Source organism: Drosophila nasuta, chromosome 3 (assembly GCF_023558535.2).
Source record: "Drosophila nasuta strain 15112-1781.00 chromosome 3, ASM2355853v1, whole genome shotgun sequence".
Taxonomy (NCBI): domain Eukaryota; kingdom Metazoa; phylum Arthropoda; class Insecta; order Diptera; family Drosophilidae; genus Drosophila; species Drosophila nasuta.
The window spans coordinates 33,685,643-33,712,043 of NC_083457.1; the positions used below are offsets into that span (position 1 = coordinate 33,685,643).

The 26,401-nt window shown below is 37.6% G+C and overlaps 2 protein-coding genes across 2 annotated transcripts; both read right to left on the minus strand.

Moving 5' to 3' along the window:
* Positions 1-1,089: 1,089 nt before the first annotated feature.
* Positions 1,090-3,066, minus strand: LOC132790272 (microfibril-associated glycoprotein 4-like). The gene is made up of 3 exons (XM_060798758.1): positions 2,631-3,066; positions 1,727-2,574; positions 1,090-1,319 (listed from the first exon to the last, which is right to left on the minus strand). The coding sequence occupies exons 1-3, from the start codon at positions 2,718-2,720 to the stop codon at positions 1,190-1,192; spliced, it is 1,068 nt and encodes a 355-aa protein (XP_060654741.1). The 5' UTR covers positions 2,721-3,066; the 3' UTR covers positions 1,090-1,189.
* A 3,233-nt stretch (positions 3,067-6,299) lies between these two features.
* Positions 6,300-25,598, minus strand: LOC132791108 (somatostatin receptor type 5). The gene is made up of 2 exons (XM_060799911.1): positions 25,029-25,598; positions 6,300-9,356 (listed from the first exon to the last, which is right to left on the minus strand). Exon 2 carries the CDS (start codon positions 9,076-9,078, stop codon positions 7,381-7,383), a length of 1,698 nt encoding a protein of 565 aa, XP_060655894.1. The 5' UTR covers positions 9,079-9,356; positions 25,029-25,598; the 3' UTR covers positions 6,300-7,380.
* Between the last annotated feature and the right edge of the window lie 803 nt (positions 25,599-26,401).

Sequence of the window (26,401 nt, forward strand, 5' to 3'; positions counted from 1 at the left end):
CAACGAGTATATTGATATTTGCTACCTCTGTCAGCAAGTTATGCAATATTAAATCAATATTGACTGATTTATACCCAAAATCACAAAACCAACTATCGAATTGGCTCTCTAATCAGGACTCATTTTTATGTTCTAAACGACTTTTAGTTGTGTGTGGCCCCCCAAAACAACAGTCATCAATCATTTGCCGCTGATGGCAATGATGATGCAGCTCATGTTTGCTTGTTTGTTTGCTAGTTAATCGGTTTACTATTTGAGGGATCCGTTCATTAAGCAGCTTTCTGACTGCACATAGACATCTCGATATCCATTTTTAACGCATTTTAAATATTGTTGTGAAGTGCAGTTGAGTGTAATTGCACTGAATTTATTGCCAGTTTGGAAACAACTTTGCACTTTGATGCAATTTTTGCTGCTGAAGCGGATTACAGGCGAGAAAAAGCACGAACTAAACTACAAAAATTGTGCAGAACAAAAAACAAACGCTCGACTAACCACAGAATTTGCGGCAACAGTGAGAAAACTTTCAATTTGCTCAGCCATGTAGGAGTATCGAAAATGGGGTGGCAATCAGGCGAGCAATGTGAATGCAAAATAATATATAATAAAGCATAAACCACAATAAGCGCTGCAATGGAGTTCGCAACCGCAAGAACAAGAGCACAAGACAAAGGACAAAAACGATATAAAAAATAGTAATAAAAATCATAGAAAAAGAAACTTTTCAATTTGGCTACCAAAATTTGCGCAATTTCCTCAATGGCGAATTTTTGATGCTGTGCAAACATCAAGCGAGGATTCGCTATGTGACTGCGAAACAAATCGAAAAAAATATACACAAAATTGCAAGTGACAATGGGGAAATTATGGATTATGCAAAGTTGTCGAAGCGCTGATGATATTTCGACAGCTCGAAAGAACTCTCAATGGCTTTCAAAGTGTGATACATAATGCATTTGAAATGAGATGCATTTCTCCTATGACAATTAGATCAAAATTTCATGCACTTTCACTGTTTGTATTATTATATGATAATAATATACTCACTCGTTATACAATGAATGCAATTTGTTTGAACAATGTTTAAAATAAATTGCACAAAGTCAGAAGATCTTTTATTCTTGATAGCATTAATACACAAAATATACCTGTAATAGTTTGTTGATTTTTCAATCATATTCTCCTTTACTTAGACTAAAGTATACTTTGGTCTGATTAACATTTTAACAGATTTCAAAGAGTTGTATCCTCTGAGCGTATACCACCAAATGCCTCTGGCATTTCTTTGTCCCCATTTATAATATCGGCCATTAAGATTACTAAACAGCAAAATCATATAAAATAACATTTTAGAATATTATCATATAGGTAATTCTCTGGCAAAAATATTGCTTGCGACACTCTCTAAAGAGATAAATATATACCAAAACATTTATCTATGTTCAATAGATTTTAGTTCTTGTTTAGCACTTTTATTAGAGTTAAGTATGATTTGGAAAATATTTTACCAGTTAAGATAATTTTAAAAATATACAAATTCGTACAAAAAGTAAGCGAATTTTTATATTTTAATGTAAAACAGTAAGGTTCCTAAAATTAATTTGAACTTTAACTATAGTACTCATTCAAAGCTATTAGAATAACGTTTATTTATTTTCAAAATTGTTTCAGTATATATTTTTCCATAAATAGTGTCGCATGAGACTTTTTCACACATTTTACTCACCTATTTGTATCCGAGCCGAACCACCATCCGCTTTCATAGTAGTTGGCGCAATTACCATGGAGCCAATTATCATTATCACTATCGTAAGTGGAGAATTTATCGTAAAGATTATAACTCAAAGCATCGCCAGCATTTCCATTATAGGTGCCCAACGATTTCAGCGCAAATTTCTCCTCTGCGCTGCCAATGAGAAAGTTATCGTATCGAGCGAAATACAACTGATTCTCAAAGTCAATTAGTTCTATATACAATTCGTATGGTCGCGATATTGTCAGATGATGTATATATTCAAGTCCTAAGAAAAACTCGCCATCGTAGTAGCCAAAGCCAAAGCGATATGCATTCCAATCTCTATAGAAGTCCAGGCTGCCATCAAATCGCCTTTGTATCACAATCCAACCTGGTCCAGCAGCACAAGTATCGCAGACTACACGAAATGCATCTACGCCGGGAACTCTTATCACTTGATTACTCTCTCTGCCTTTATCAGTTAAGCAACTTTTTGGTTTATTCGCATTCGAATTCACTAGATTCTGCAATTGGAACACTGAAAGTTGCAGATTATCAACTTGTGCTTTTAATTGCTTAACTGCAGTTGCTGTTTCATCAGTCGAAAGAGCTTTTTCTGTTTGCAACGGTTTCTTTGCTTTGTAATCTGGACGTTGCATCTGCTCTTCTACATTGAAATTTGGCTTTTGCAATAAGCCTAACACATTTGAGTTATCATTTGCTTTGCTGCCAATGTTTAGTGTTTTAATATTCTTATAGGTTGCATTCAATTCGAGTGCACCTAGAATACCTTGAAGATCGATTATACTTATCAGCTTGGATTCAAGTAAATTGTTCAACTAAAAATATATTATTTTATTAAAATTATTATAAGGAATTATTCGATAACACTCACAACTTTATTATCTTCAGTTTCGGTTGCCACACTTAGAGTAAAGCATTTCAGAAACAGAATATATATGAAAAATTTCATCTTTGCAGTCATCTTCTCATGAGTTACATTTATCGCGTTTGAATATCAAAATGGAACTAAACAGAAGCTGCAAAGTGTAAACAATTTTACGGTTCTCCTATCCACTTATCAACGCTGTCTTATCAGATATTCATTCATCTGCTGCTTCTGACTAAACAAAAAAACAAAGTTACATCACATGTTCATGAGTCATCATCAAGTATTCTTTTGGCCGATTTCAATGAGAATAGAATATCCATTTTCTGGCAGATTGTTGAGCATTATATTGGTCAAGTTCAAGGTCGAACCAATAATGAATGTAACTTATAAAGATAAGTTTTACTTTTATTAAGCAGCCCTAATTGGACCCTACACTAGTTTTTATGGGGATGGATTTAAATTTTGAGTTACTTTAAATATTTTGAATGATAAAACTATGGTAATAAAAGTTTACGTTATCGAAACATTTTCTGAGCTCACGGGTTTTTTTTTATCTACATTTAAGTTTTTTGAAGATGAAAGTGTTAAAAACAAATGCAAAGTTTTACCATAAATATTTTATTTGCTTTTCGATGTGACTATTTAACTTATCTCATTTTAGCTATATTGCAATTTTCTATTTGTATTTATTTATTCATTAATTCTTTGTTCCATCGCTACCAACCCCTAAATTCACTTTCATTTACTATTTAAAGTTGTTTAAAAAAAACCTTAACATCTTAAATAGTCAATAAAATAAACAGTTTAGTAAATAAAGAGTGAGCACTTTGTGCAAATTTTCAATAAGCAACGGATGGCAATTTTCCTTTATAGCCAAGACCCGAAAAACACTTTATTCTAATGAAATTTAATTGAACCATTCTATGGCCCTTGGAGACCAATTGGCAATTTGCTAGACATTTAATTTTGAATTGAATTTCAGTGTTTATTTAAATTGTTTCACTTGCAAGATGCTCGAGAGTCTTTCACCTGATCGTGCGTCCGCTTCTGCACATTTATATATTTGAATTAATATTGTGTGCAACACACACGGAATTAGAGTATATAGATTTCAATGTTTACGCTGCTAACATATATATATGTACATAACGTATATCGATCGTAAGCCATTTGGCAGCATATCGAGGTGCTAATGTATTTATAAAGCGACTTTGTTGTATTTTTAGTTTTGAAAATAGAAAAAAATGGAAATCTGAAAATCTGAAAATGAAATGAAATCAAGTGGGAGGGGCTGGACGTTGCCTTTAATCTGTTCATTTTCAATGCCCGATTTATGAAGTGTGAAGCATTAATTTGATTTCTCTTCCATATACACCATGCGAGTGAGTATGTATATGGGGCGTATACGTAATCGGCTCAGCTATAAATTGGGTCAAGATATGAACAATTTACTACGCTTTGAAGTCGCAGCAGCTCGACTGACCGGAGCAGACATTTTGCCACAGAATTCAACTTTGAAAATGCCCCCCCATGGAAATGCCTGTTGGTGGAAAAATCGCCACAAGTAAATAAGCAAGGACGAAAGACGAAGCAGCTTTAAAGGAATTTAATTAGCAGAAAATGTGCTACTATGTATAGACCGCTTGTGTTAGACGAAGATTGTGAATACTTGTGAAGCGCCTCGAGCAGCTTTCATAATTCAACTGACAGCAGCTGAGTTTTCTGCATCAATATGGCAATAAATTGGCCATATCCTGTGTCCTTCCATGCTCAGAGCTTGTGTCTGTGTTTGTGTTTGTGTTTCATACTGTGTCCGGTCGCTGTCTCGTATCTTGGCGCACGTAGCGACTTTTAAGTGGTTTCTGTGCTTGTACTTGACCTTAAACTTCAGCAATAGCTTCAGGTTGTGCACGGCAGGGGGATTTGCATCTGCATCAGCCAACTATAGCTATAGCTATAGCTGGTCTGTGTATATATAGTTGCATTTGCAATGAACCTTCCGAGGAGCAAAGCAGAGAGACAAGCCCATTAAAATCCAGAGAGCGCTGAAAAGCTGCTAGCATTCGCCGCCGTGGCCACTTTTGACATCCTTGCAAGCAGCAGATGGCTGGTGGTGTCTATATTGGGGAAGATGATGAAGCGGGAGAGAGAGAGCAAAGCATATGGACAAGTGCATCATCAGAATGCAGGCGGGAGCATCATAATTCCTTTGCTGCCTGCTAATGAAATTCCAAATAATCAATATGCGAGTATGCCTGACCTTCAGACTGAGCCAGAGCATGTGCTAACAAATAGCCAACAACACCCAAGTTCCTCCTCTATCCCCCCCCTCTTAGTCCCTCTTCCTGCTGCATTGCATTGCAGCTTGTGCTTGTTGATGGCAATATGAAAAACATTTGGCCCTGGCAATCTACACACATCGCACATTGGGGGCAAAGTGAACGAAAGAAAGAACACAAAAACAGCAACAACACAAAAAAAAAAGAAAAAAAAAGAAAAAAGAAACTCGCGCGAGAACAACAAACTGCCATAGCAATTGTTGATTTGCTTTTGCTTTTGTTTTTTTGCCACACTTGGCAAGCACTAGGATTTACGATGTGCTAACCCAGCCAACCAACGAGCCAAGCAGCCAATGGCAAAGCCACAGTCCATCCTCACTCCATTAGATACAAATTGAAGTCTATTTGGATTCCTTTTGATGCTGGCAAAACTCTTCATACGCTATACGTGTAGGTTAAAAGTTCATTAGTATGTTAATATTCAAGAATTTATGAGCTACAATAAAAGTCGCTTTTTCTGTCTGCATTTAAAATACAAAATGAATATTAATAACAGATTTTCTAATATGAAACAAAATCAATTCTTTTTTTAAAATGAAATCTGCTTAAACTTTATTACTTTAAGTGTTCTTCTAAAATTTGTGAGTGCATTCAGCATTCTTTATGTGCATTGCAAAAATTCTTGACCACATTTCTTTGCAATTCAACTGTGAAAGACTCTGACAAGATTTCATATTCCACGCTCCACTGTCCAATGTCCCAAGTCCTGTCCAGTGTCCAGCGGTCATTTGCCAGCAGAGTTGAGTTTTTGTTTAGTTTTCATTATATTCTCTTCTCTTTCTCTCTTTGTTTTTTTTTGTAACTTGTTTTCCACTTGCTAGAGTATGTATTTGTGTGTGTTTTCCCCTTTTTCTTGGCTTTATTTTTTGTTGCTGTGCAAAGTGTTTGGAATTGTCTTTGGGTTGTAGGTTGTTAGCATCTTGTGAATTTCCAAATGGACATTACATCAAGCATGAAAATTGCTCTTCATGTTGACAATTTTTCCTTCTTGCTGTCGTTGTTGTTGTTCTTGGCATTTGCCATTGCTCTTTGTTGTTTATTGTTTTGTTTTTTCTCTGTCACACTTTGGGTTTTATATTTGTGCTTATTTTCACACTTTTCAATACAAGCTCACTGTTTATATCTCTATCTGTATCTGTATCCATATCTGTATCTGTCACGCACGTCTTAAGATACATTTGCAAGTCAAACAGAGTGAGCAAGATTAAGATGGAGATTGAGAGGAGAGAAAGACTAAGAGCATAATAGTCCATTTGCTGTAAAGTAATAATAAATACATTTCTGTATTTCTACCTCATATGTTTATCTAGAATAAAACGAAAAATTTACGTTTTGTATTTTATTTATTTTTCATACGAACTTAAATTTCACTTATATTAGAGTTTTAAGTTTTGAGGGGCAAACAACTTTTGCTGCCACTCGAAATGACACTTAAATATTTGAAAATATTTTACTGCATTCCTGTAACTTGTTTTTTTTTCGGACTATTATTAAGATGTTCTGAAATGTATACAACTACGAGAATATTAATAAGCTTAGTTTACGTTCAAAAATACAAATAGCACACGTACATAAATATTCAAATGGCAACATTAAATCGTTTATGGTGTATCTTAGTTTTCGTATATCTTGTTTGATTTTATTGTTGTAAGTACTCTTAAGTTGTAGAGGGACATTTAAACTGGCTTCGAACATTGGTTTTGTATTGGATATTTTTATGTGGTTCTTTGTTTGTTTCTTTATTTAAATTAGTAATTAATTATATTCGAATATTATCGTTAGCAATATGCAATAGTATTTAAATGCTTACAGATTATAAACAATGTTAATGAATAATTGAGTTTTTGTTTTTGTATTTTTTTGTATAAATGTTTGTTTGTTATTTGGTTGTGAATTTCCTTCCTTTCTAATACAATAATCACATTGGAATTTAATTCGTTAATGTGATGCATTTAATTACAATATTCTTTGTTTTTGGTTACTCTGTTTTGCTTCCAGTGGAATTATATTTATGTTTCTGCTGGAATTTTTGAATTCTCATTGACTCTTGTTTATTTTGTTTTGTTTTTTTTTGGGGAAATCGAGTGTGCTGTCAAAGTCTTTCTTTGGTTTAAATCTTTGGCCAAGCTTCCTTTCGCAATACTCTAAGATTATATCTTTGGCTTCATTCACCTATTCGTTATACACATGAAGAGTGGGGAAGGGAGAGGAGAAACAGATACAGACACAGACACACAGACACAACACACACTCATATACATATCAATAAATATCAAATGCCATACTTATAACAAGCATTCCGATGGCCTCATCAGCTCAGTATCAAAGTCCAGTTGGACCTCCACTCGCATCTCTCATCTCCTCGCTATAAACACAACCGTCTCGAGCGGCACCCCAGGAGCAGCGGCCCGGTCTTATAAATCCGTGTGCAGCACAGGCGGCTTACAGTTGTTGGCTGCTGCTGCTGCTGCTGTTGCCTCGGCATTGACGACAATGAGGGCAGCGGCGGCGGTTGCGGCATTCGGTGTCGCCACTTGAGTGGGGCAGGGGCAAGTGGCAAGTGTTGTTGGCTGTATCGAGGTAATGACATCGGTGCCAGCCGTTGTTGTTGTCGTTGTGGTTGTGGTCATTGGGGCATTGTTATTTCGACCACCAGCCAGTGTCTTCTTCTTGTTGTTCTTGCCATTGCCATTGTTGCCATTAGCATTGTTGGGCCCAATTAGTCGCTCCGATTGCCGTCCCTTGCCGAACTTCGGGAAGAAACTGTTCTCCAGCTGCAGCTGGGCATTGACATCGTTGCGAGCGGCACAAGTGCACGCCTTCATGAAGCTCTTCTTGAAGTTGTCGCTGAGAAAGGCATAGAGTATCGGATTCATGGCCGAATTGGAGTACGCCAAACAGCCGCAGGCAAGAAACACAACAACCTGCAGCTTGGAGGCGCAACTGTGCGACGAGTTAATCAACGCCACCTGCAGCACCCAATGTGGCAGCCAGCACAATATGTACACTGTGATCACAGTGAGCACCAACTTGGTAACTTTGCGATGCGAACGCTTCTTCTCTTTGCTCTTGTGCTTCGGTCCCACTGTGTGCAGCTTGCGTATAACCAAACAGTAGAAGGTCAGGATGAAGATCAGCGGCGTGGCAAAGCCGAGTATCAAAGAATACAATATGAATGCCGAATCGGACTGCATGTTAAACAACTCGGGCCACTCAATGTTGCACGACATGTGACCGGGCTTCGTCTCCACGGAGTTGGCAAAGAGTATCACGGGCAGCATCAACAGCACCGAAGTCATCCAGGCCACCGCAGAGACCAGCTTCGAGACAAACGGTGTGCGATAGCGTGGCGATGAAATTGGATGACAGACAGCAATATAACGATCCGCAGACATGATCAACAGAAAGATCGATGAAGTGAACTGCGTCACCGAGGTGCTCACCAAGTAAGCCTTGCACATGTAAGTGCCAAATGCCCAATTGCCCGCATGCATGGTGTAGATCACAAAGGGAATGCCAATCAGAAAGCATTCGTCGGCAATCGCCAGATTGAGTATATAGATATTTGTGACCGTCTGCATCTTGGAGAAGCGCAACACCACATAGATGACGAGCGTGTTGCCAAACAGTCCGACAATGCAGACGAGCGCGTAGAGTATCATGGTGACCAGCAGGACACCAAAGTTCCAATCATCGGCGCAATCCCCACGCGACCCATTGTAGGGTCCGCTGCCATTGGGCAGCTCACCGCCAAAGCCCACGGGTAGCGTGCCATTAAACTCGGGCGGAAATACGAAGCCAGCTCCATTGTTGTAGTTGTTGTTGTTGCTGTCGGCAGTCGAGAGATTCGCATTCATGTGCTTGTAGTACTCGGAGTGCTCCAATATTGAGCTGCTGCTGTTGGATTTGCTGCTCGGCTGCATTGCAATTTCTGTTGCTGTCGCATTTGTTGGCGTCGCTGCTGGCGTCGCTGTCAACTGCTCTGTGGGCGTTATTAAGCTCGTTAGTGTCAGGGCTGTCAGCACAAATAACAGGATGCCACAGCCGCCATGGACATGGTCCATGTGGCAGTTGCGGTTAGCGGCACCATTTGGTTTCGAGTAGCCTTTCATGTTTGTTGTGTGGCTTGTTGTTGCTCCTACTACTGCTGCTCCTGTTCGTTGTTCTTCTCGCTGTTGCTTCTCTCTGCTTTGCTCTCTCTCTCTCCCAGTTGTTGTTGCTATTGCTGTCGCTATGCTCGCTCGCTTGACTAATTTTCAATCCCGGGCAACGCCCATCAGTTCAGCTGCCTGCTGTTCAAATTCAAATATTTTGATATGCTTTCCATACTTGATGCGTGGGCCCGTTGATGATGACACAGCTGCCTGCCGCCATCACATAATTCCAGCCTCTAAAATTATATAAAAGCAGGCAAAATAGGAAAAAAGGACATTATTATTATGATTATTACCATGTAACCGCATAATGCTTAGTACTTATTCTATTACACAACTGCGTTAGTTTAGCCTCGCTCTCTCGCCCTCTCTCTAAGCCTTAGCCGAAAATTGTTATTCAATATTCAGTGTATTTTCCACTGAGATTTATATGGCCAGCGAGCTCATTCTAGCTTTTAAAATTGCCTCTGGGCATCGTTTATTATAAGCTCATATTTACTTTTATGCTAGAATAGTTGATGAAAATTGTGATTTTCAATTTATTATGCAGCTTTCAAAACATTATTTCAGCAATCGATTCAGCTTGATTTTGAATTTAATAACGAATATTGAGAGCTACTATAAATATTTGTTTACGCTGTAGAAATATTTAAAGCACCTCTAGAGTTTTTACTTTATTGCAATGCAACAAAAATATTTCCACCAAACACTTTCGGGAACAGTTTTCTATCACTTTTTCTGCATTATTTCTTAACTTAAGCACAAAAGAGCATTATTTACTGCAACTCATGATAGTTTCCATCTTTGCAATCAATGCCACTGTAAACTGGGTGCGTTTACAGTGGCAGACTTGCTAGAAAACAATGCAATCAACTTGGAGTATATATGAGTTGGTATTATATTTAGTCGAAGCGAATAAATTGCTGCTTTTTTTCCGGCAGTAAATAAATAGGATTTTCATTGTTGAAACTGCAAATTGAAAAATGTCTAAGCTTTTTGTTGCAACGGAAAAACAAGTTGGCAATCATGTTTACACATTATTTTACGAGCGACAGCAATGTAAATATAAAATAATTAAAGCACTTAAATTAAAATGATCATTGAAGCAGTTTATGAGAGTGAAATATATAATTTTAGTATAATCTCTTGTGTAATAATAAAAATAATAATACATTTTATTATGATTTAATTTAATTTAACAACATTTTCAAAGAATATTATCTTGAAATTTCTTAAAAAAAACCTTTTTGACCAATTCGATTTTTTTCAAAATTTTACAAAAATTATGACCAAGGTAAACGTGCGGTTGGAAAGCAGGCAATAAACTAAAGGATATATATAATGACTTAATTCGGAGCTGACCTGGTTATCCCAATATAAAGTACAGCAAAGGCGTACCTGCGAACCTTTTAGAAAACAGATGGTCACTAAAGACAACCCAAATTTATTACCTGCATGAGCAAAATCGCACTCTCTTCTCGGAGAGGATTAAGAATTGAAGTATAAATAGCTGGTTGCATAACACCCTAGATTCAGTCTTTAACGTGATTGCACAACGAGCGCAATGGATCAAGTTTGTAGTATTTGCAAGAGCTATTCGGCCAACTTACTGAATGTTTTCAAGGAGCAACCGTCTCTGCAAAATATAATTAGACAGTGCTTCAACTTTAATGCAGAAAATAAAAACTGGTTACAGAATATGTGCAGAAATTGCATTTCAGATGTCCGAGCTGCCCATCGATTTAAAAGAAACTTCGAGCAGAATGTGGAGAAAAAGGGAAAAGATATTGACGACATTATTAATAGCCTTCCCACAGAAGATTGGGATCTAATCACAAGTATTGTAAAGCAAGAGAGAAGAGATCTTTTGTGCGAAGATCAGAGCAATCAAGAGAGTGCGGCAAAAAAGCAAAACTAACGTAAAAGCAAAAGAGTGCGAACCAAACGTTAGTGCGAAGAACATCGCACCCCAATGCACAACAAATATAAGCGCGAAGGTGAGCGAACCCACGGTCTGTGCGATAGAAATAGCACCCCAAAACACAACTAATTCAAGTGCGAATGGGAGCCAACCAAATCATGGTGCGAAGATCTTATTCAAAAGCCAACTAAGTATGAGTATGAAGGATAGCGAAACAAATGTCACTGGAAAGAAGATCGCATCCCAAACCACAATAAATATAAGTGCGAAGGAGAGCGAACTAAATACCAATGCGATGATCACACCCAAAAAACCAAATAAATATGAGTACGAAGGAGAGCGAACCAAATGTCAGTCACAATAACGTCGCACCACAAACCACAACAAATGTAAGTGCAGAAAAGAGCCAACCAAATGTTGGTGCGAAGAAGATCGCACCCAAAAGTTCGAAGGAGAGCGAACCAAATGCAAGTGCGAAGAAAATATCATCCGCAAGTAAAGCAACTGTAAGTGCGAAGAAGAGCGAATCAAATGTCTGTACGAAAAAGATCGTACCCCACAGCACAACAAATACAATCACAAAGGAGATGGAACCAAATGTCAGTTCGACGAAGGTCGCACCCAAAGGCCAGGCAATTTTAAGTTCGAAGGAAACCGAACCAAATCTCAATCTGAAGAAAAACGCACCCAAAAGCACAACACATATAAGTGCGAAAGATAACGAACCAAATGTTGGTGTGGAAAAGATCTCACCTAAAATCCAAACAAATATGAGTATAAAGGATAGCAAACCAAATGCGAAGATCTTGGCCCAAAGCGCAACAAATATAAGTGCGGAGGAAAACGAACCAAATATTGATGCGGAAAAGATAGCACCAAAAAGCCAAACAAATGTGAGTACGAAGGAGAGCGAACCAAATGTAAGTGCGAAGAAAATCTCACCCCCCAAGTAAAAAAAAAGTAAGCGCGAGGAAGAGCGAATCAAAAGTCTGTACGAAGAAGATCGCACCCCACAGCACATCAAATACAGCCTCGAAGGAGATGGAACCAAGTGTCAGTTCGAAGAAGATCGCAGCCAAAAGACAATCAAATTTGGGTACAAAGGAGAGCGAACCAAATATCAGTGGAAAGAAGATCTCACCCCAAACCAAAAAAAGGTATAAGCGCTAAGGAGAGCCAACCAAATGTCAGTGAGAAGAACATCGCACCACAATTCACAACAAATATAAGTGGTAGGGAGAGCGAACCAAATATGTGTGCGAAAAAGATAGCTCCTGAAAGCACAACAACTACTCGTATAAGTGCAAAGCAGAGCGAACCAAATGTTGCTGCAAAAAAGATCGCACCTAAAATCCAAACAAATGTGAGTCCGAAGGATTGCGAACCACATATCAGCGCGAAGAAGATCTTGCCCCAAACCAAAAAAGGTATAAGCACAAAGGAGAGCGAACCAAATGTCAGTGAGAAGAACATCGCACCACAGACAACAACAAATATAAGTAGGAGGGAGAACGAACCAAATGTTGGTGCAGAAAAGATCGCACCTAAAATCCAAACAAATATGAGTACGAGGGATAGCGAACTAAATATCAGCGCGAAGAAGATCTTGCCCCAAATCGTAACCAATATAAGAGCGGAGGAAAAAGAGCCAAATATTGGTGTGAAGATGATCGAGCTCCAAAACACAACAGATATAGGCGTGAAGAAGAGCTCCCCAATGGACTGTGCGAAGAAGATCGTACCCAATAGCAAATCAAATATAAATACGAAAAAGAGTAAATCACAAACAAAACAAAAAGCAGCAGTGATTGAGAGAGGATCAAAAACCGAATCAAACGGAACCCCCAAAGAAAGCAAACCAAATGTAAGTGCGAAGATCTCACCCCAAAGCATTGCAAATATGAGTGCGGAGGAGAGCGAACCGAATATTGGAACGAAGGAGATCGCACCCCAAGGCACAGCAAATATAAATACGAAACAGATCATGTCACAAAGCAAAGATAAAACCGTAATGAATGAGAGCGAACCCAAAGTAAACGAAAGCACCAAAGAAAGCGAACCAAATTTAAGCACGACAAAGGTGATAGAGACCGAAGCTGCAGCACAAACGAAAGACAGCAAATCAAGCCTGAAAAGGGCGAATGACAGTGAAATTGCACCTGAAGCCAAGAAGAAGAAGAAGACAAAAACTGTACTTGAACGCGTCAGCAGTGATCTCATTATGCCAAGTCTTAGAGCGTTAAACGCAGAGGCATCGACATCGCATACTTGTAAAATTTGTAAAGATGCGTTCAATAGCAAACGAGAACTGACTAAGCACATAAGTAACCACAATATTAATGAACAACGACTTAAATGTCCATATTGCTTAAAGTATTTTATATATGACAAAAGCTTTCAGAATCATCTACGCGTTCACTCAGGAGAACTTCAACTTCAGTGTGCATATTGCCCTTTGAAATTTGCCAGACATTACGATCTGTTGCGACACACGATAAAACATAATTTTGCAACCGTTGAAATTCAAAATAATTAATTTAGTTTAGTTTAGAAAATTGTTTTGTTAATTAAATAAAATAAATAATTTAAATAATAATTGTAAGAATAATATGATCAAAAAAACTAGTCTTAAAATTATAATAAACTGAAATTAAAATAAGCTTGTTTGTACTTCAAAATAAAATGATTGAAACCAAAACCAAAATCTTTCAACTTTATTAAGATTGTAAACTCTGTAGACAAGTAATAGTTTTCAGGACATTGACTTATTTGCCACGCGCCAGGGTCACAAGAGTTTGTAGGTCAAGGCACAAAATTCAGCCCCCATAGAGGCAAGAGAAAAGAGGAGGAGGTGCAGAGTATTCCATGCTGAGTGAGTTGAGCTCTAATGAATTAATTGTTGTAATCCCCGGTTAGATAAACAACATGAGTTGCCAGAAATTATATATTGTGCTTTATAGAGAATGTGGCCTTTTTGGCATAACTGGGTCGACAGCTGCGATTAATGGCATTTCGGGCCAAGAGCAATGAGAAATGGAAAGTGAAATAATGGCACGGGAAGCTGCCCTCAATTAGTCCCGTTCTAATCACTAGCTGTGCAATTACTGGATGGTTAAAGCCGCATCATAACTGCCGCACACAAAGCACTGTCAGCCACTGTTGGGTTGGCTATCTACCTAGCTTGATTAGCCGGACAGATAATCAAGACAGGGGTGATAGCGAAGCACAAACCTAAAAGGCCTGACCATGACACAGGCAGTTGTCAGTTGCCAGTTGCCATAGTACGGAGTGGTGGCCAGTAAACAGGGTTAGCAATCAATTGCTACACATGTTGCCATTGACGGGGCCATGCCACAAAGGCCATAAAACGCTTCACTGACGTCTAAGCCAAGTCAAATGAAAGGGACAACACAGAAGATGCAAGAGAGACAAAGAGAGAGTGAGAGAGAGAAACAACAAGGCCACATGGTTATTAGAGAGGCTGAGAGAAGGTAATGACTACATATTGACCAGCATGTGTGTTGTCAGACCTCTAATTGTAATGTGTGCATGTATGCGTGAGACTCTGTGTGTGTACGTGTGTGTGTGTAAGCACACACCTTAATAAGTCGTTAGCTGTTTGACTTGCAATTGAAGTCCTGCTCACCTCTTGCTTGGTCTCCTGCTTACAAATCTTGCTACTCTCCTATATTAATATTTGGCTACTTTTGAGGCAAGCTTTCAATACGAGTTGAATTTGAGTACAGGAGCATTATAATTCATTCATAATATTAATAAATATAAATAACTGCATATGCTGCTCTACATTAACCTTGTTGGGAGTGAATAAAGTTTTGAATAACATGACAATATGGTTGGAATTGTGAATAGAATATCAATATTGATAGATAATAACAAGTAAAGTATAAATGTGAGAAGAGATATTTCACTCATTGCTTTAGAAAATAATATTAAATCAAAGCCGAATAACAATTAAAGTATTAAACAATAAGGTTGACGATACAATAGCTTAAGAATCTTGTGACTCTATAAAATTGTATTTAATCTAAGCTCAATATTGATAGAAACTATGTCGCATAATCTCGAAGATCAAACAAATAAATAATAAAGACAAAAACTAGCAGCATGCCAATTAAGTGTGCTGGAATTTGAGTTTAAAGCTTGCATTGATTTAATGCTTTCATATCAAACTTGTGCATCTAGTAGTCGACTGATTGTCTGCTGTGATTCATTGTGATTTGGTTTCATAATAAGTTTTTGCATACACACACTCTGTTTAATTAAAATTTAGTTTTAGTTTTGAGTTTTGTCTTTGCTTTTGATTTTAGTTTGTTTGTTTGTTTGTGTGTTGGGCAGAGCAATGCCCTAAGCGGCTTATGTCAACTAATTTAATTGGTAAACTGGCAAAAGTCACTTCCAGTTCAACAGCCGCAGCGCTGAGTCCCCAATGGGCGTTTAGACTGTCGTAATGCCAAATGGGATTTGCCTGTTATCAGCATACATCATATATTTCCATTTCTCACTCTCCTCTCTCGTTCCCTTGGGACTGATTTGAACAATAATTATATTGATTTACTTGCTAATCTGCTGTTGTAATGTTTAACTTTTGCAATTTAACTGGTAAATTGTGCAAGGAATACGTCGGCATAAGGTCGCATTATTCAATGAGTTAATCTCAGCATAATTATGACATGGTCGTTTTGAAGCGTGTTCCGCATGTTCACACTCTGTGCAACATATTGTGGCATTTGAATAATTTCCCTTTGTTTATGCAACATAAAACATTCTGCGCAGCGTTGCGTTACAGAGACCAAAAAACAACATGCAAATGAAAATGAATATTAAAATCCCCTCAACAAAAAAATACAAAAAAAAGCACACAGAAACCCAAAAGTAAATATGCCTCGAGTGCTACGCCTTGCGGATGAATCCTGCTCCTGTGATGGGAACCTTGAGACGAGTTTCGAGAGCGTTAGAGTATTCTCTTGGCTGGCTCTTTAAATTCAACACGCGCGTGCTCCTGTGGCAAAAGCTCGTCTCTCGTTTTCGCTCTCTAGTTGGCCTCGCCAAGGCCTTTGTCTAGACACTGATTCCAGTTGCGGCTCTGTGGCCCAAATTAATTTATTGTTTAAATGCTGGATGGGAGGCGTGACTTTGTCTATGTCTATGGCTGTGTGTGTGTGTGTGTGTGTGTTCTGGGCGTGACACGTCGTTGACGCTAACATTAAGCGCTGTTGAAAGCGCGCGTGGCTCATCATCTTTAATGGATATTCATAGAGAGATAACTTAAAGTGAACTCTGAGCTCTGAGCAGTCGACCCGCGTCTCCGCCCCTCGTTGCCGCCTCCACAATATATATAGCGATTCGATACTGTTGTTGCCTTTGCACTGTGGCCGTTGTCTGTGGCTGCGAGTGTCATAAATCAAATTATATAGATAAAAAAGTGCGCTCACCTCTGCAACCATCGAGAGACACGCGCCAGAAAGCAGAAAAAATAAAAAATCAGACCAAAAAGCCAACTTTTAAACGGTGTGCAACAAATTTTTTCTCTGTTATCGTGTGAAATGGTTTTCTTAATTCTCTGCCAAATTGTTGGTGGGATTTTTAAAGAGATATGACACCATTTATATTTAATATTGCTAGGAACAGTAGATTTGCTCTTAAACCTTAGGCTTTCTTGCCCTTAATCAGTTTTGTCGAAGTCTCTTTATCAATGTTTTTGAATTATAACTAAACAAGTTAAATATATGTATTTACGATGGTTTACATTATGAACAACAATTATCGGTAAAAAAACTGAAACTACAATTATTTAAATTAAGCCCTCTGATAAATTAGTTAACCCTCGTATTATGTTGTAATTATTAAAGCTAACAGTCCCAAAACAAAAATAAAACGTAATCGCTAGATTCTTAATTGAAAGACTCTTAAGTGTGACCAAATTATTGATAATAAAAAATTCTCTTCATAGTGTTGTATAATGTTACTTTTTCATGGTTTCTAATAAATTTAAAAACAGAAAGTGTCATTGTTAGGTGTTTTCGAAGAGAAAAATTTAGAAAAATATTTTCATAAAATCAAATTGGCAACTTCACTTGCCTTGTAGTTAGTGTATTTGATGTAGTCGAACTTTAAAATCGGTCTCATTTTTTGTCGCTCCAAATTATACACAAGTGAATTCGTTTTTATTCTTGTTTTTATTTTGTATTTTTATTTTGTAAAGTTTTTTTTTTTGTCGCTGAAAATGTTTTACCGTCACCTTCGCGGTCGTCGTTCACCTGTGATAACAGAAAATTGCGGAGTGAGACATTCACAAGAAGCGCCAAAGGGAGCGAAGGAAATATACGTATGAGTACACACGTACTTTTGGTAGTAAGTGTATGTATGTTTGTTGTATGGAATATTTAAAGTAAACAAAGCGCTTTTTGTGAATGTAAGCGCAGAACTTGATATGGATATGGATAAATGTATGGTATATAGTATTGTGTGTGTGGCCCAGTGAAAAATGCAAAAGTCTCGAGGGCGGCCTGTAGCATTTGCCAGGCCATCTTAGTGATTGTTTGTTGTTGTTTGTGTACATTTTACATAAGAATAATACATCTCATTTGTTGGACTCGTGCATGAGTCCTTGGGCTGGGCAATTATGCCACTTTTTTCTGGTTCATCTTGTGTTTCAAATTTGTGCAAAATAATTTTTAGCGAGCACAGCTGATGGGGCATTTAAAACAGTTTAAAGGGGCGTTGAGACAAATTTTCTTTGTGTTTTTTTTTTGTATGTGAAGATATTCTTTTTGTTCTTTTTGCTTTGGGGACCAGCTCTCGAAAAGCAGCTAAAAATTCCAAGAAATATATGAGTTATAATGTTTTAGGCCATAAAACGACGGCACTCGCTCTTGGGGCTATAAAAGATGTCCCCTACAAGAAAAAGAAACGCGGGAAGTAAATGGACTTTGGCTTGGCTAAGTAGGAGATTGATACTGTATCTTTTTTTTGCTGCCGAGATTTGCATAACAAAGCATGAGGGATCGGGACGTCGTATTTATGCGCGCCTGACAGCATCAAAATTGGATAATGGAAATTGGATTCTAGGCTAAACGAAAGCGACAACAATCGCTAAGAACTCCAGACATAAAGTAAAAGGAAACTTTCAAAGCTCAAGCACTCTGTGTGTACGGCACTTGACTTGATTACCACACACAAGGACACACACAGTCGACACGTGTGGCATGTGGCATGTGGCTGGGCACAACATAAACACAAACACCTGTTGAGATTTAACAGCTAGAGCTGGAGACAACCACCGGGCCATGTGTTGTTCTGTCGCTTGTTCGTTCGTTGGTTCTTTCCGATGGCGTCTTATTAATATTAATGAGCATATGAGCTGGGCAAATGCCAAACGCTGACATCCAGGCTGCCAACGTCATTACAACGTGCGAAAATAAATATTTAATTATTTATAAATCATGACCTGACCATAAAGACAGTCCATGTCTCTGCACTCTTCTCTCCCTTCGCAGTGGCATCTCAATTGTCCGCATGGTCGCATATTTTAGCGTGGATCAATTATGGATGATGGACCGAAAATACATAAATTATACAATGCCGAACACATTTTTGGGCGATTGTTGGCATCGAATCGAAAATATAATTGCTGGAATACCGGAAAATGCTCAGCTTACGACGGTAATTAATTGACAAATCACAAATTCATCGGAAAACAGAACGCAAAGCTGAGAAAAATGATGGAAAAAGCGTAGGTGTAAAGAGTGGGTCAGAAGCTTGAGAGAACGCGACTGCAAAATACCCTGTGTGACAAATTTCATCACTAGATAACATACTATATTACTCTATCAAATAAGATATTTTATAACTTCTTAAAATATATTATGAAATTTCTAATAATAACATTAGTTTACTATAAAATATTGTCTCAAAGTAATAATATAAAATAAAGTCAGTCACACTTGTCTGAACATAAAATCGCAAATACTTTGTGCTGTGGCCGTAACTCACGTTTAAAAAGTTATTGCACCCTTTTTTGCGTGGGCAAATGGTACTCAAATGAAATGAAATGTGTGCGCGAATGCAAATGCTTGAAGAGTGATAAAGTTGATGGCCTTCGCATCGACTTACTGCTCAAAAGAGGTCTCTACGTCGCTGGGCAGTAAAATATATATGTACGTATATCTGACTTATATTTATTGTTATGGCTGAAAGGACATCTTTGGCAAGTGCCAACTGTCCAGAGGGGCGGTAACTTCATCTTGCATAAAAAAAAAAAACAGAATATATTGTATATGGCAGCAGATGATGGCGCGATAAATGGACGTTGTCCACATAAATCGCATCACTACACAAAATATACAACGAGCTGAAGGCCAAAAGTATCGTAAAAGCCACGCAAAAACGGCGCTGAAAAAGTGTTTTGAACTAGAAATGGAAAATGTAGTCAGTCGGCTGTCAGATATGCAGATCATTGAAATTGTGACATGGAAACATTGTAACTTTTTCGAACATTGCGAAACGTGCCTAACTGCTGCCCAACTAACTTGGCCACTTTACGAGCTCCGATTGCCACATGAAGCATAAGTGAAACATGAACTATGAATGCCAATAAAATTGATAGGCTTGTCTCTCTCATAAACATCGGCAATGAAACCATCCGCCGTGCAAAGAACATCTCAAGTCCGGCTTAGAAATCAATATGCCAGTTTTTATGTGTTTCCTGTCGCCGCTCTTGATGACTTTATCGTTGCTACTTATTAGTTTTTTCTTGCGGTACGATATACTTAATATAATTTCCTTGGTTATACATGGTCGTTTTATTTATGCTCTTGTCCCACGCTCAACTCGTTGACAAATAACTTTCGTCTTGAATTTCTTTTGGCGACGAAGTTTATTCTATTTTCGCGTCGCGCTGAAACTTGCAACTTTTCAATTAGTCAGACGACTGAGCAATTAAATTTACTCAGACTACGCTTTTTGCTGCTTTCATTTAGCATTTTTGTTTTTCAGGTTCATGCTTCGCCAAGAATTCCCATCTTCCTTTCTGCTTGCCAACTTCCCCAGACATTTATCTTACTCGAATATCCTCTCCTCTCCCCGTCCTGTTACAACCCAGGGCATGTTGCCTTGTCCGGCCTGGGCCGATGACTCGCCATACGGTTATTTGTTCTTGCCACGCTGTGGCAATAAAAAAGTAAAACCTTGCAACAACGTCGTGTGCCAAGAGGCGAGCTCAACGACAAACTTGTCGTAATTCACTTTGAAGGCAAGTTTTGCCATCGATAAATTTTCTACGAGCCAAACACTTGTTGCATTTGCCTCGTATACGGCCTGGACTTTTGATGGGCGGCGTGGAGTTTGGGCTTGGGAGCTGGGGAAGGCAGTTGACTGGACGCAACTTTGTCCCAAAGCAAAGTGTCAATGTAAATCACTCGCCATTCACATCGATGAACAGTTTCACAAGTCCAGACTTTAACTTCTTTGCCAATAAAGGATCAGCGGATTGTGTTTGAAGATATACGAAATGTTTCATCAAATCGAATTTCTTTTGTTTATCGCTCAACTAATTTTTTTGTTGATTCAAGCAAATTTGTACGACACATCGATAAATATTTTCACAAGTTCAATGGCTTTTCTAAACAAAAAAAATTGCGAGCAATTAAAGAAAAATGTTAGCACAAGTTCTCCGACTGAGATGACATAGAAAATCAGTCAAAATTAGCGAAATTAAATATCAGAAAATGGAAAAATATTTTATAGAATTATGTTTGACTAGTTAAACACATTCAATTATAATTTCTAATGATTTTGTATGCTTGACATTAGAAAGAATTTTAAAATTAAGATCGCAGAGATTTTCTCTTTTTTCTACCCGGTATTTGTTATATTTAGTGGTATATTTTGAATGATGTCGCATATCAATATACAACATAAAGCCTTAGGTATTATTATATTTTCGTTTGGTATATACTGTAATACTACCATACCCGTAGGCATATTTTGTATTCTATGGTATAAGTATGACAATAATACTATTTTTATTTCTTAATAGTCCATATAGTATATTTAAATTAAGTCAAAATCCAAGGTACTTTTCCTCACTTAAAGCTCACTTTAGCACTAAATTTTATTCAGTCGTTGTTTGGCCACAATTAAGCCTCATTTCCCTAGGAACCGCATGACAGGCATCACGTCCATGACATGGCAGCTTTTGCCACAACAGACGCATTGAGTGACGTTCTAAAAACAAACCCACCGTAAAATGCTCGCCTCTAAACATAATTGAAATATCGACGGTTGCCGCTAAGTGAATGGCTTTCAATGTTGGCCTTTTTAGGCAAAAACAGGTTACCCAAAAACTCTGCTACAATATTCAGCCAATGAAGCTGAGAGTAACTCTCAGATAGTCAAGTTAAAGCCAGAAATTTGATTTTTTCCATTTAGAGGGGACATGCGAGTGCATTGCTTTTCATGCAGATGGCAATTTTGTAATGAAACTTCCACAAAACTGCACTCCACATGGCCAGACAAGAGGGAACTGCAAGATACGTTTGGACTGTCGATGCCTGACTGACTCTTGATGAACTGAGGATGACTGTGGGCAAAAGGTTTATTTGTACACCGAATTGTGCAATTTTCTGAATTGCAATTGCTCTCGATTCTGTCTTTAAATAATGGTAATTCAAGTTAAGTTGAGAAGATATTGGTATTTGACCTAAATTATAAAATTACCTTTAAGAAAAGGCGTTTTAATTTACGTGCTTAGCCAAAGCACTTAGCCAATCCTTTTTAACCACCTTTTTTTGGGTTTGAAATTTCAATTAAAATCCGCTGGGTTCGACTGAAGATTGAAGGGTTTCCATTTTCTTCGTTAGCCGCTTGGTAATGTCAATAGCCAACTTTCGAGGGCCGCAATGGAAAATTGTTAATCAAATACACACAACAAAACAAAAGCAAAAAAAGAAAAGAGCAGCAGTTTCTGAAGTGTGGCTAAAGATTCGAACAAAGAGAGCAAAACAAAAAGCGAAGAAGAAGGTAAATGGAAATGAGCTGCTCTCGTTTGAATTGCAAACTTTGCCGCCATCCTCGAAACTAGTTGGCAGGCCCGAGCCGGGCTTCACGCCAAGTTGGCCAGCCAGCCTCATCGAACGTTGCTACAGTACTGCCTTCAAGTGGGTGGAAAGCGAGCATTGTGCGCATAAATTAGTTTTTAGTTTCGTCGATTTTCTGTTCTTGCATTGAATTACCTTTATATGTATTGAAGATGAAGTGGAAGAGAGATGCTTGCTTGTTTTTTATTTTGTTGCCGTCCTGCCAAGTTTTATTAAAAAGTTTCTTGTTATACGCAGCTTTGAGCTCATTATTTGCCTTTTCGCATGGTAAACTTTTTTATACTGTTGTGAAATATATTGCAAAATTCTATATGTTGATGGAGATCAATAACTAACACATTATGAGGCGATTGACGGAATGTCTTTGTGCCAAAAATGCCACAAACTTTATATTGAAAATAATGCAATAATAGTTTTTGGCTAAAACTAAACATGTGTACACATAAGTGGGTGACTGTATGTGTGTGTGTGTATGTGTGTTGCTGATAACAATGTCGATTTAATTACATTTTATTGACTTTGCCGCTACCAGGCGAATGCCGCCTATCGGGGTTTTTGGGGGCCATCGACGGCACGTCATCATTATAAGCTTTTATCAGACATTAGGCCACATTATGCCCTCATCCACATACACACACACACACACTGTGATACAGAATGTGTGATTGTGCGCTGTTGTAATTTAATTACTTTGTCAAACAGTGGGAAGAGTAATCATTCAGTTTGCACCGATTTGATAATTATGCAAAACGCATAAACTATCAACTGACATAGAATATAGAGTTACGATGATTGTAGTTAACAGTTTTTTTTTTATATTTTATTCTTAATGAGTCTGTAAACACTTGTAATTATTGTTGTAGAGTATTTCGCTGCGCACATTTTGTGAAATATGAATTTCGTTGTAGTTGATGTTGGGAATTTGCTGTTGTGGGTGATAAGCACGCCATTGCGCACACAACCAAAGCCAAGTTCACACAGACACACTCACAGACACACATTGAGGGGCAGACAATGGGCCACAGCTACAGCCACAAATACAAATACAAACACATTATGTAATTACATTTAATTATCTGCATTGAGTTTGCGGCAGGGTTGTGTGTCTGGCAAACCCCAGGCAACAACTTCTCCATTTCTCTAATTTACTATTTTACTATTTAACTCATCGTGTTGAGTTCTTCCCTTTACTCTATGTTCCTCATACTCTAGATCTGTTTATTAATTTAACTGCTATTTTATGTTTCAATGCCCTTTTGTGGCTTCGCTCTTTTTAACACTTTGCTTTGGCTGCCCCGAAAAGTATGCAGCACTTTTTATTTGACAGCTGGCAACGGAAACGGAAGGGGCATTTGTTTTTTGTTCTTCTAGAATGCTTTCTCATCCCTTGCTTCAGCACTTTTGACAAATTTCCCCATATGTAAACTGTCAAAATTTTCACGTCATAGGGGATATGAGTTTCCTGGCAGAGAACACACAAATGCATTGAATCAACGTCTTGGCACACAGCGAACGACGCAACCTTTGAGCTTCCTCACAATGAAAACTGTGTGTGGCCTTGAGCTGGCTGCCTTGTGCGTTAGCTTATTTCGTAAGCGTTTTTTATATTTTTGCTTCACTTTACTACACACTTCACATATAATAATCGAATATCATAAATTATGTGGCATACTTAATGTTTTTATTTGAATTTAAAGCTCATGGAATTGGAAACTGTAACATTAAAATAATATTCACATGCTATCAAAGATATTTATATGATTGACTTTACAGCGCAATTATTAAATTGAATAATAGTCTTTAAACCTTATTAATCTGGGAACTATAAAGGTAGTTTTTAATAGTATGCTATAGAAGATATTTATATGATTTACTTTATCGTCCAATTTATTGTTCCGAATAATACATCGTTTTTTGGCGAAATTAATAGATACATTTTATTTCCAATGAAATTTAAAGCACATGAAAATTTTTTAGTACAACATTAAAAGAATAATAATGTATTCTCAAAGATTTTTAGATGAATCGCTTTATAGATCAAATTGAGTATCCAATTAACAGACTTTAAGCTAAATTAAAACAAAAATGTTATAAAAATCAAAGCAACACTAAAAAAACATAATAAACTTTCAACAACATTATAGTCATTCTTGATTTTTATTTTCGTTTAATTCATTTTACTAGTTCTCATGCATTGTATGTATGATAATCAATAATAAATATTCGATTATGTCAAATTATAAATGAATATTAGGTTTAATCAATTTAAGGTTTTAAATAGGAAATATAGAAACTTGTCCTTAATTTTCTCTGTGGGTTGAAGTTGAAATTTTATTTAAATTTAGCTTTACTATATTTTCAATAATTTTTTGCTCACAGAGTCTGATAGAAAATTCATCTTCCTAATATTTCATGATTATCAAAATCTATTCATAAACTGTCAGACGCTATAAATAGAACTGTTTTCTTCATCTTCTTGTCATAACAACCAAATTAGCTTAAAAGGGTTCTATATCCTGTTTACTGTGCAATTAAAAACGAATTCGCAAAAAGTATGAATAAATCGAGTTTATTTGCAGACGCACACAATTGGCATAGAATTACAAAGGCAAACAAAGATCCTTGAAGAAGAACAGAACAGAGTGTGCTTAAGGTTTTTGTGTCCTATAAGTTTTGTTCCCCCGTTTCTCCGCCTTATAAGCCATATAAATTTCCGGCAGTTTCGTTTTACCGCTTCGCATAAATTTGACACTTTTTTTATATTTATTTTTTTGTTATGTGTTTAGTGTGTGTGTTTTTTACGCACTCTCTGCAGTTGTGAGTTCATGTTAAAGCTGATTTATTGTGTTGTGGATATAATAAATATTTACCTCGAACTTTCCTTCACTTTCCACACTCCAATCCTGCCGTCTGTCTGACTGTTGTTTGTTCTTTGTTTGTCGTTGCTGGGAATCTAACAAGATATTCGTTTTGTTGTCGTTTATAAATATTTCAGATTTTTATGTTTTACTTTTGTCATGTGCCCCGGGCAGCAAAAAACACACACAGTTGTTGCTTCGAATTTAAAATATTGTTTCTTAAATCAAATAATGATGACGATGATGTGCCTGTTTTTTTCCTTTTTTTATTCAAGTGAGTTGTGAGCATTAGCATTTATCTTGTTGTCACTCGACAGTTCCGGGGAATTTCACTTGCCATCGTAAATTTTCCCCACAATTTCCACATCATTTGATCTTCTATTATTTATTTATTTGTTATGAATGCGCGCACACATCAAAAATCATAATTTTCCACTGATTGTTATTCGTTGGCGTTTCTGCTTTTGGTATTAAAATAAGAACTTTACGCGTCTATTCTTCGCTCTGTTTTGTTGGTGTGTTTGAGTAACGGAAGTTTTTTGCCGAGCGTTGGCTTTCATGCACACGTGCGCCTCGCTTTGTTGACAGGCAACGACTGAAGCCGCTAAAGAAGCCGCTGGCATATTAACATCATCTGCGTGTGCACGCGCTGCTGCTGTTGCTGCTGCTGCTGCTGTTGCTGTTTCTCTGTTAATGATGATAATGTTAATGATGATGCTCTGCCAGGCCCACGCCAAACAGCTGTTCGGCATGCGAGAGCGAGACGGTTGCGTTGTCTGTCGGCTCTCTGTTACGGAACCGAAGCAGCAACGCGTTGCTCCTTTCGGAGTCGGCTTCCAGCGCTGTTAACACGCTCTTAACAGTGGCTGTTAAAAGTTGTTGTTGTTGCTCTTGTTGCTGGGCATGTGGGTGGCCGGCGTCTGTTAGTGTTATGCATGTTGAAAGTGCTTTTGTCTATGTTTGAACGTGCGTACTATATTTATTATTTAATATTATTGTAATTGTTTTTTAAATGCCAAATCGACCCATTAGCAATTAGCAATTGCTTTGTGTGGATACGGTGTGTGTCTGTCTGATGTTGGCCGCAGTTTTTGCTTTTATGTCGGCTGCGCATTTGTTTATAAACAAATTATGCGCTCTTGTTCACGTTCTTTGCGTTGTTTCGCGTGCTTTGTTTGCTTTTTTGTTTATGGGTGCATCTTCTGCGAATAGAAAAAGAAAAGCAATCAAAAGCAATTATTGATAATAAATCAGCCATCGATTTATGAATGTGTCAATGGATTCTTAAATACATTCGTGACGTCAAAACGCAATGCTATATGCCTTTATCCATTGCCCACAGGTGTGTGGGTGTGTCTATATCTCTCTGTGTGTGTGTGCTGTCT

What these genes read in the sequence shown, in the direction of transcription:
- LOC132791108 (XM_060799911.1), bottom strand. Translation starts at nt 9,078, where the DNA reads ATGAAAGGCTACTCGAAACCAAATGGTGCCGCTAACCGCAACTGCCAC.
- LOC132790272 (XM_060798758.1), bottom strand. Translation starts at nt 2,720, where the DNA reads ATGACTGCAAAGATGAAATTTTTCATATATATTCTGTTTCTGAAATGC. An exon ending in AAACTGAAGATAATAAAGTT is followed by an intron (nt 2,575 to 2,630) that starts GTGAGTGTTATC and finishes ATATATTTTTAG; the next exon opens with TTGAACAATTTACTTGAATC. An exon ending in TTCGGCTCGGATACAAATAG is followed by an intron (nt 1,320 to 1,726) that starts GTGAGTAAAATG and finishes TTTGCTGTTTAG; the next exon opens with TAATCTTAATGGCCGATATT.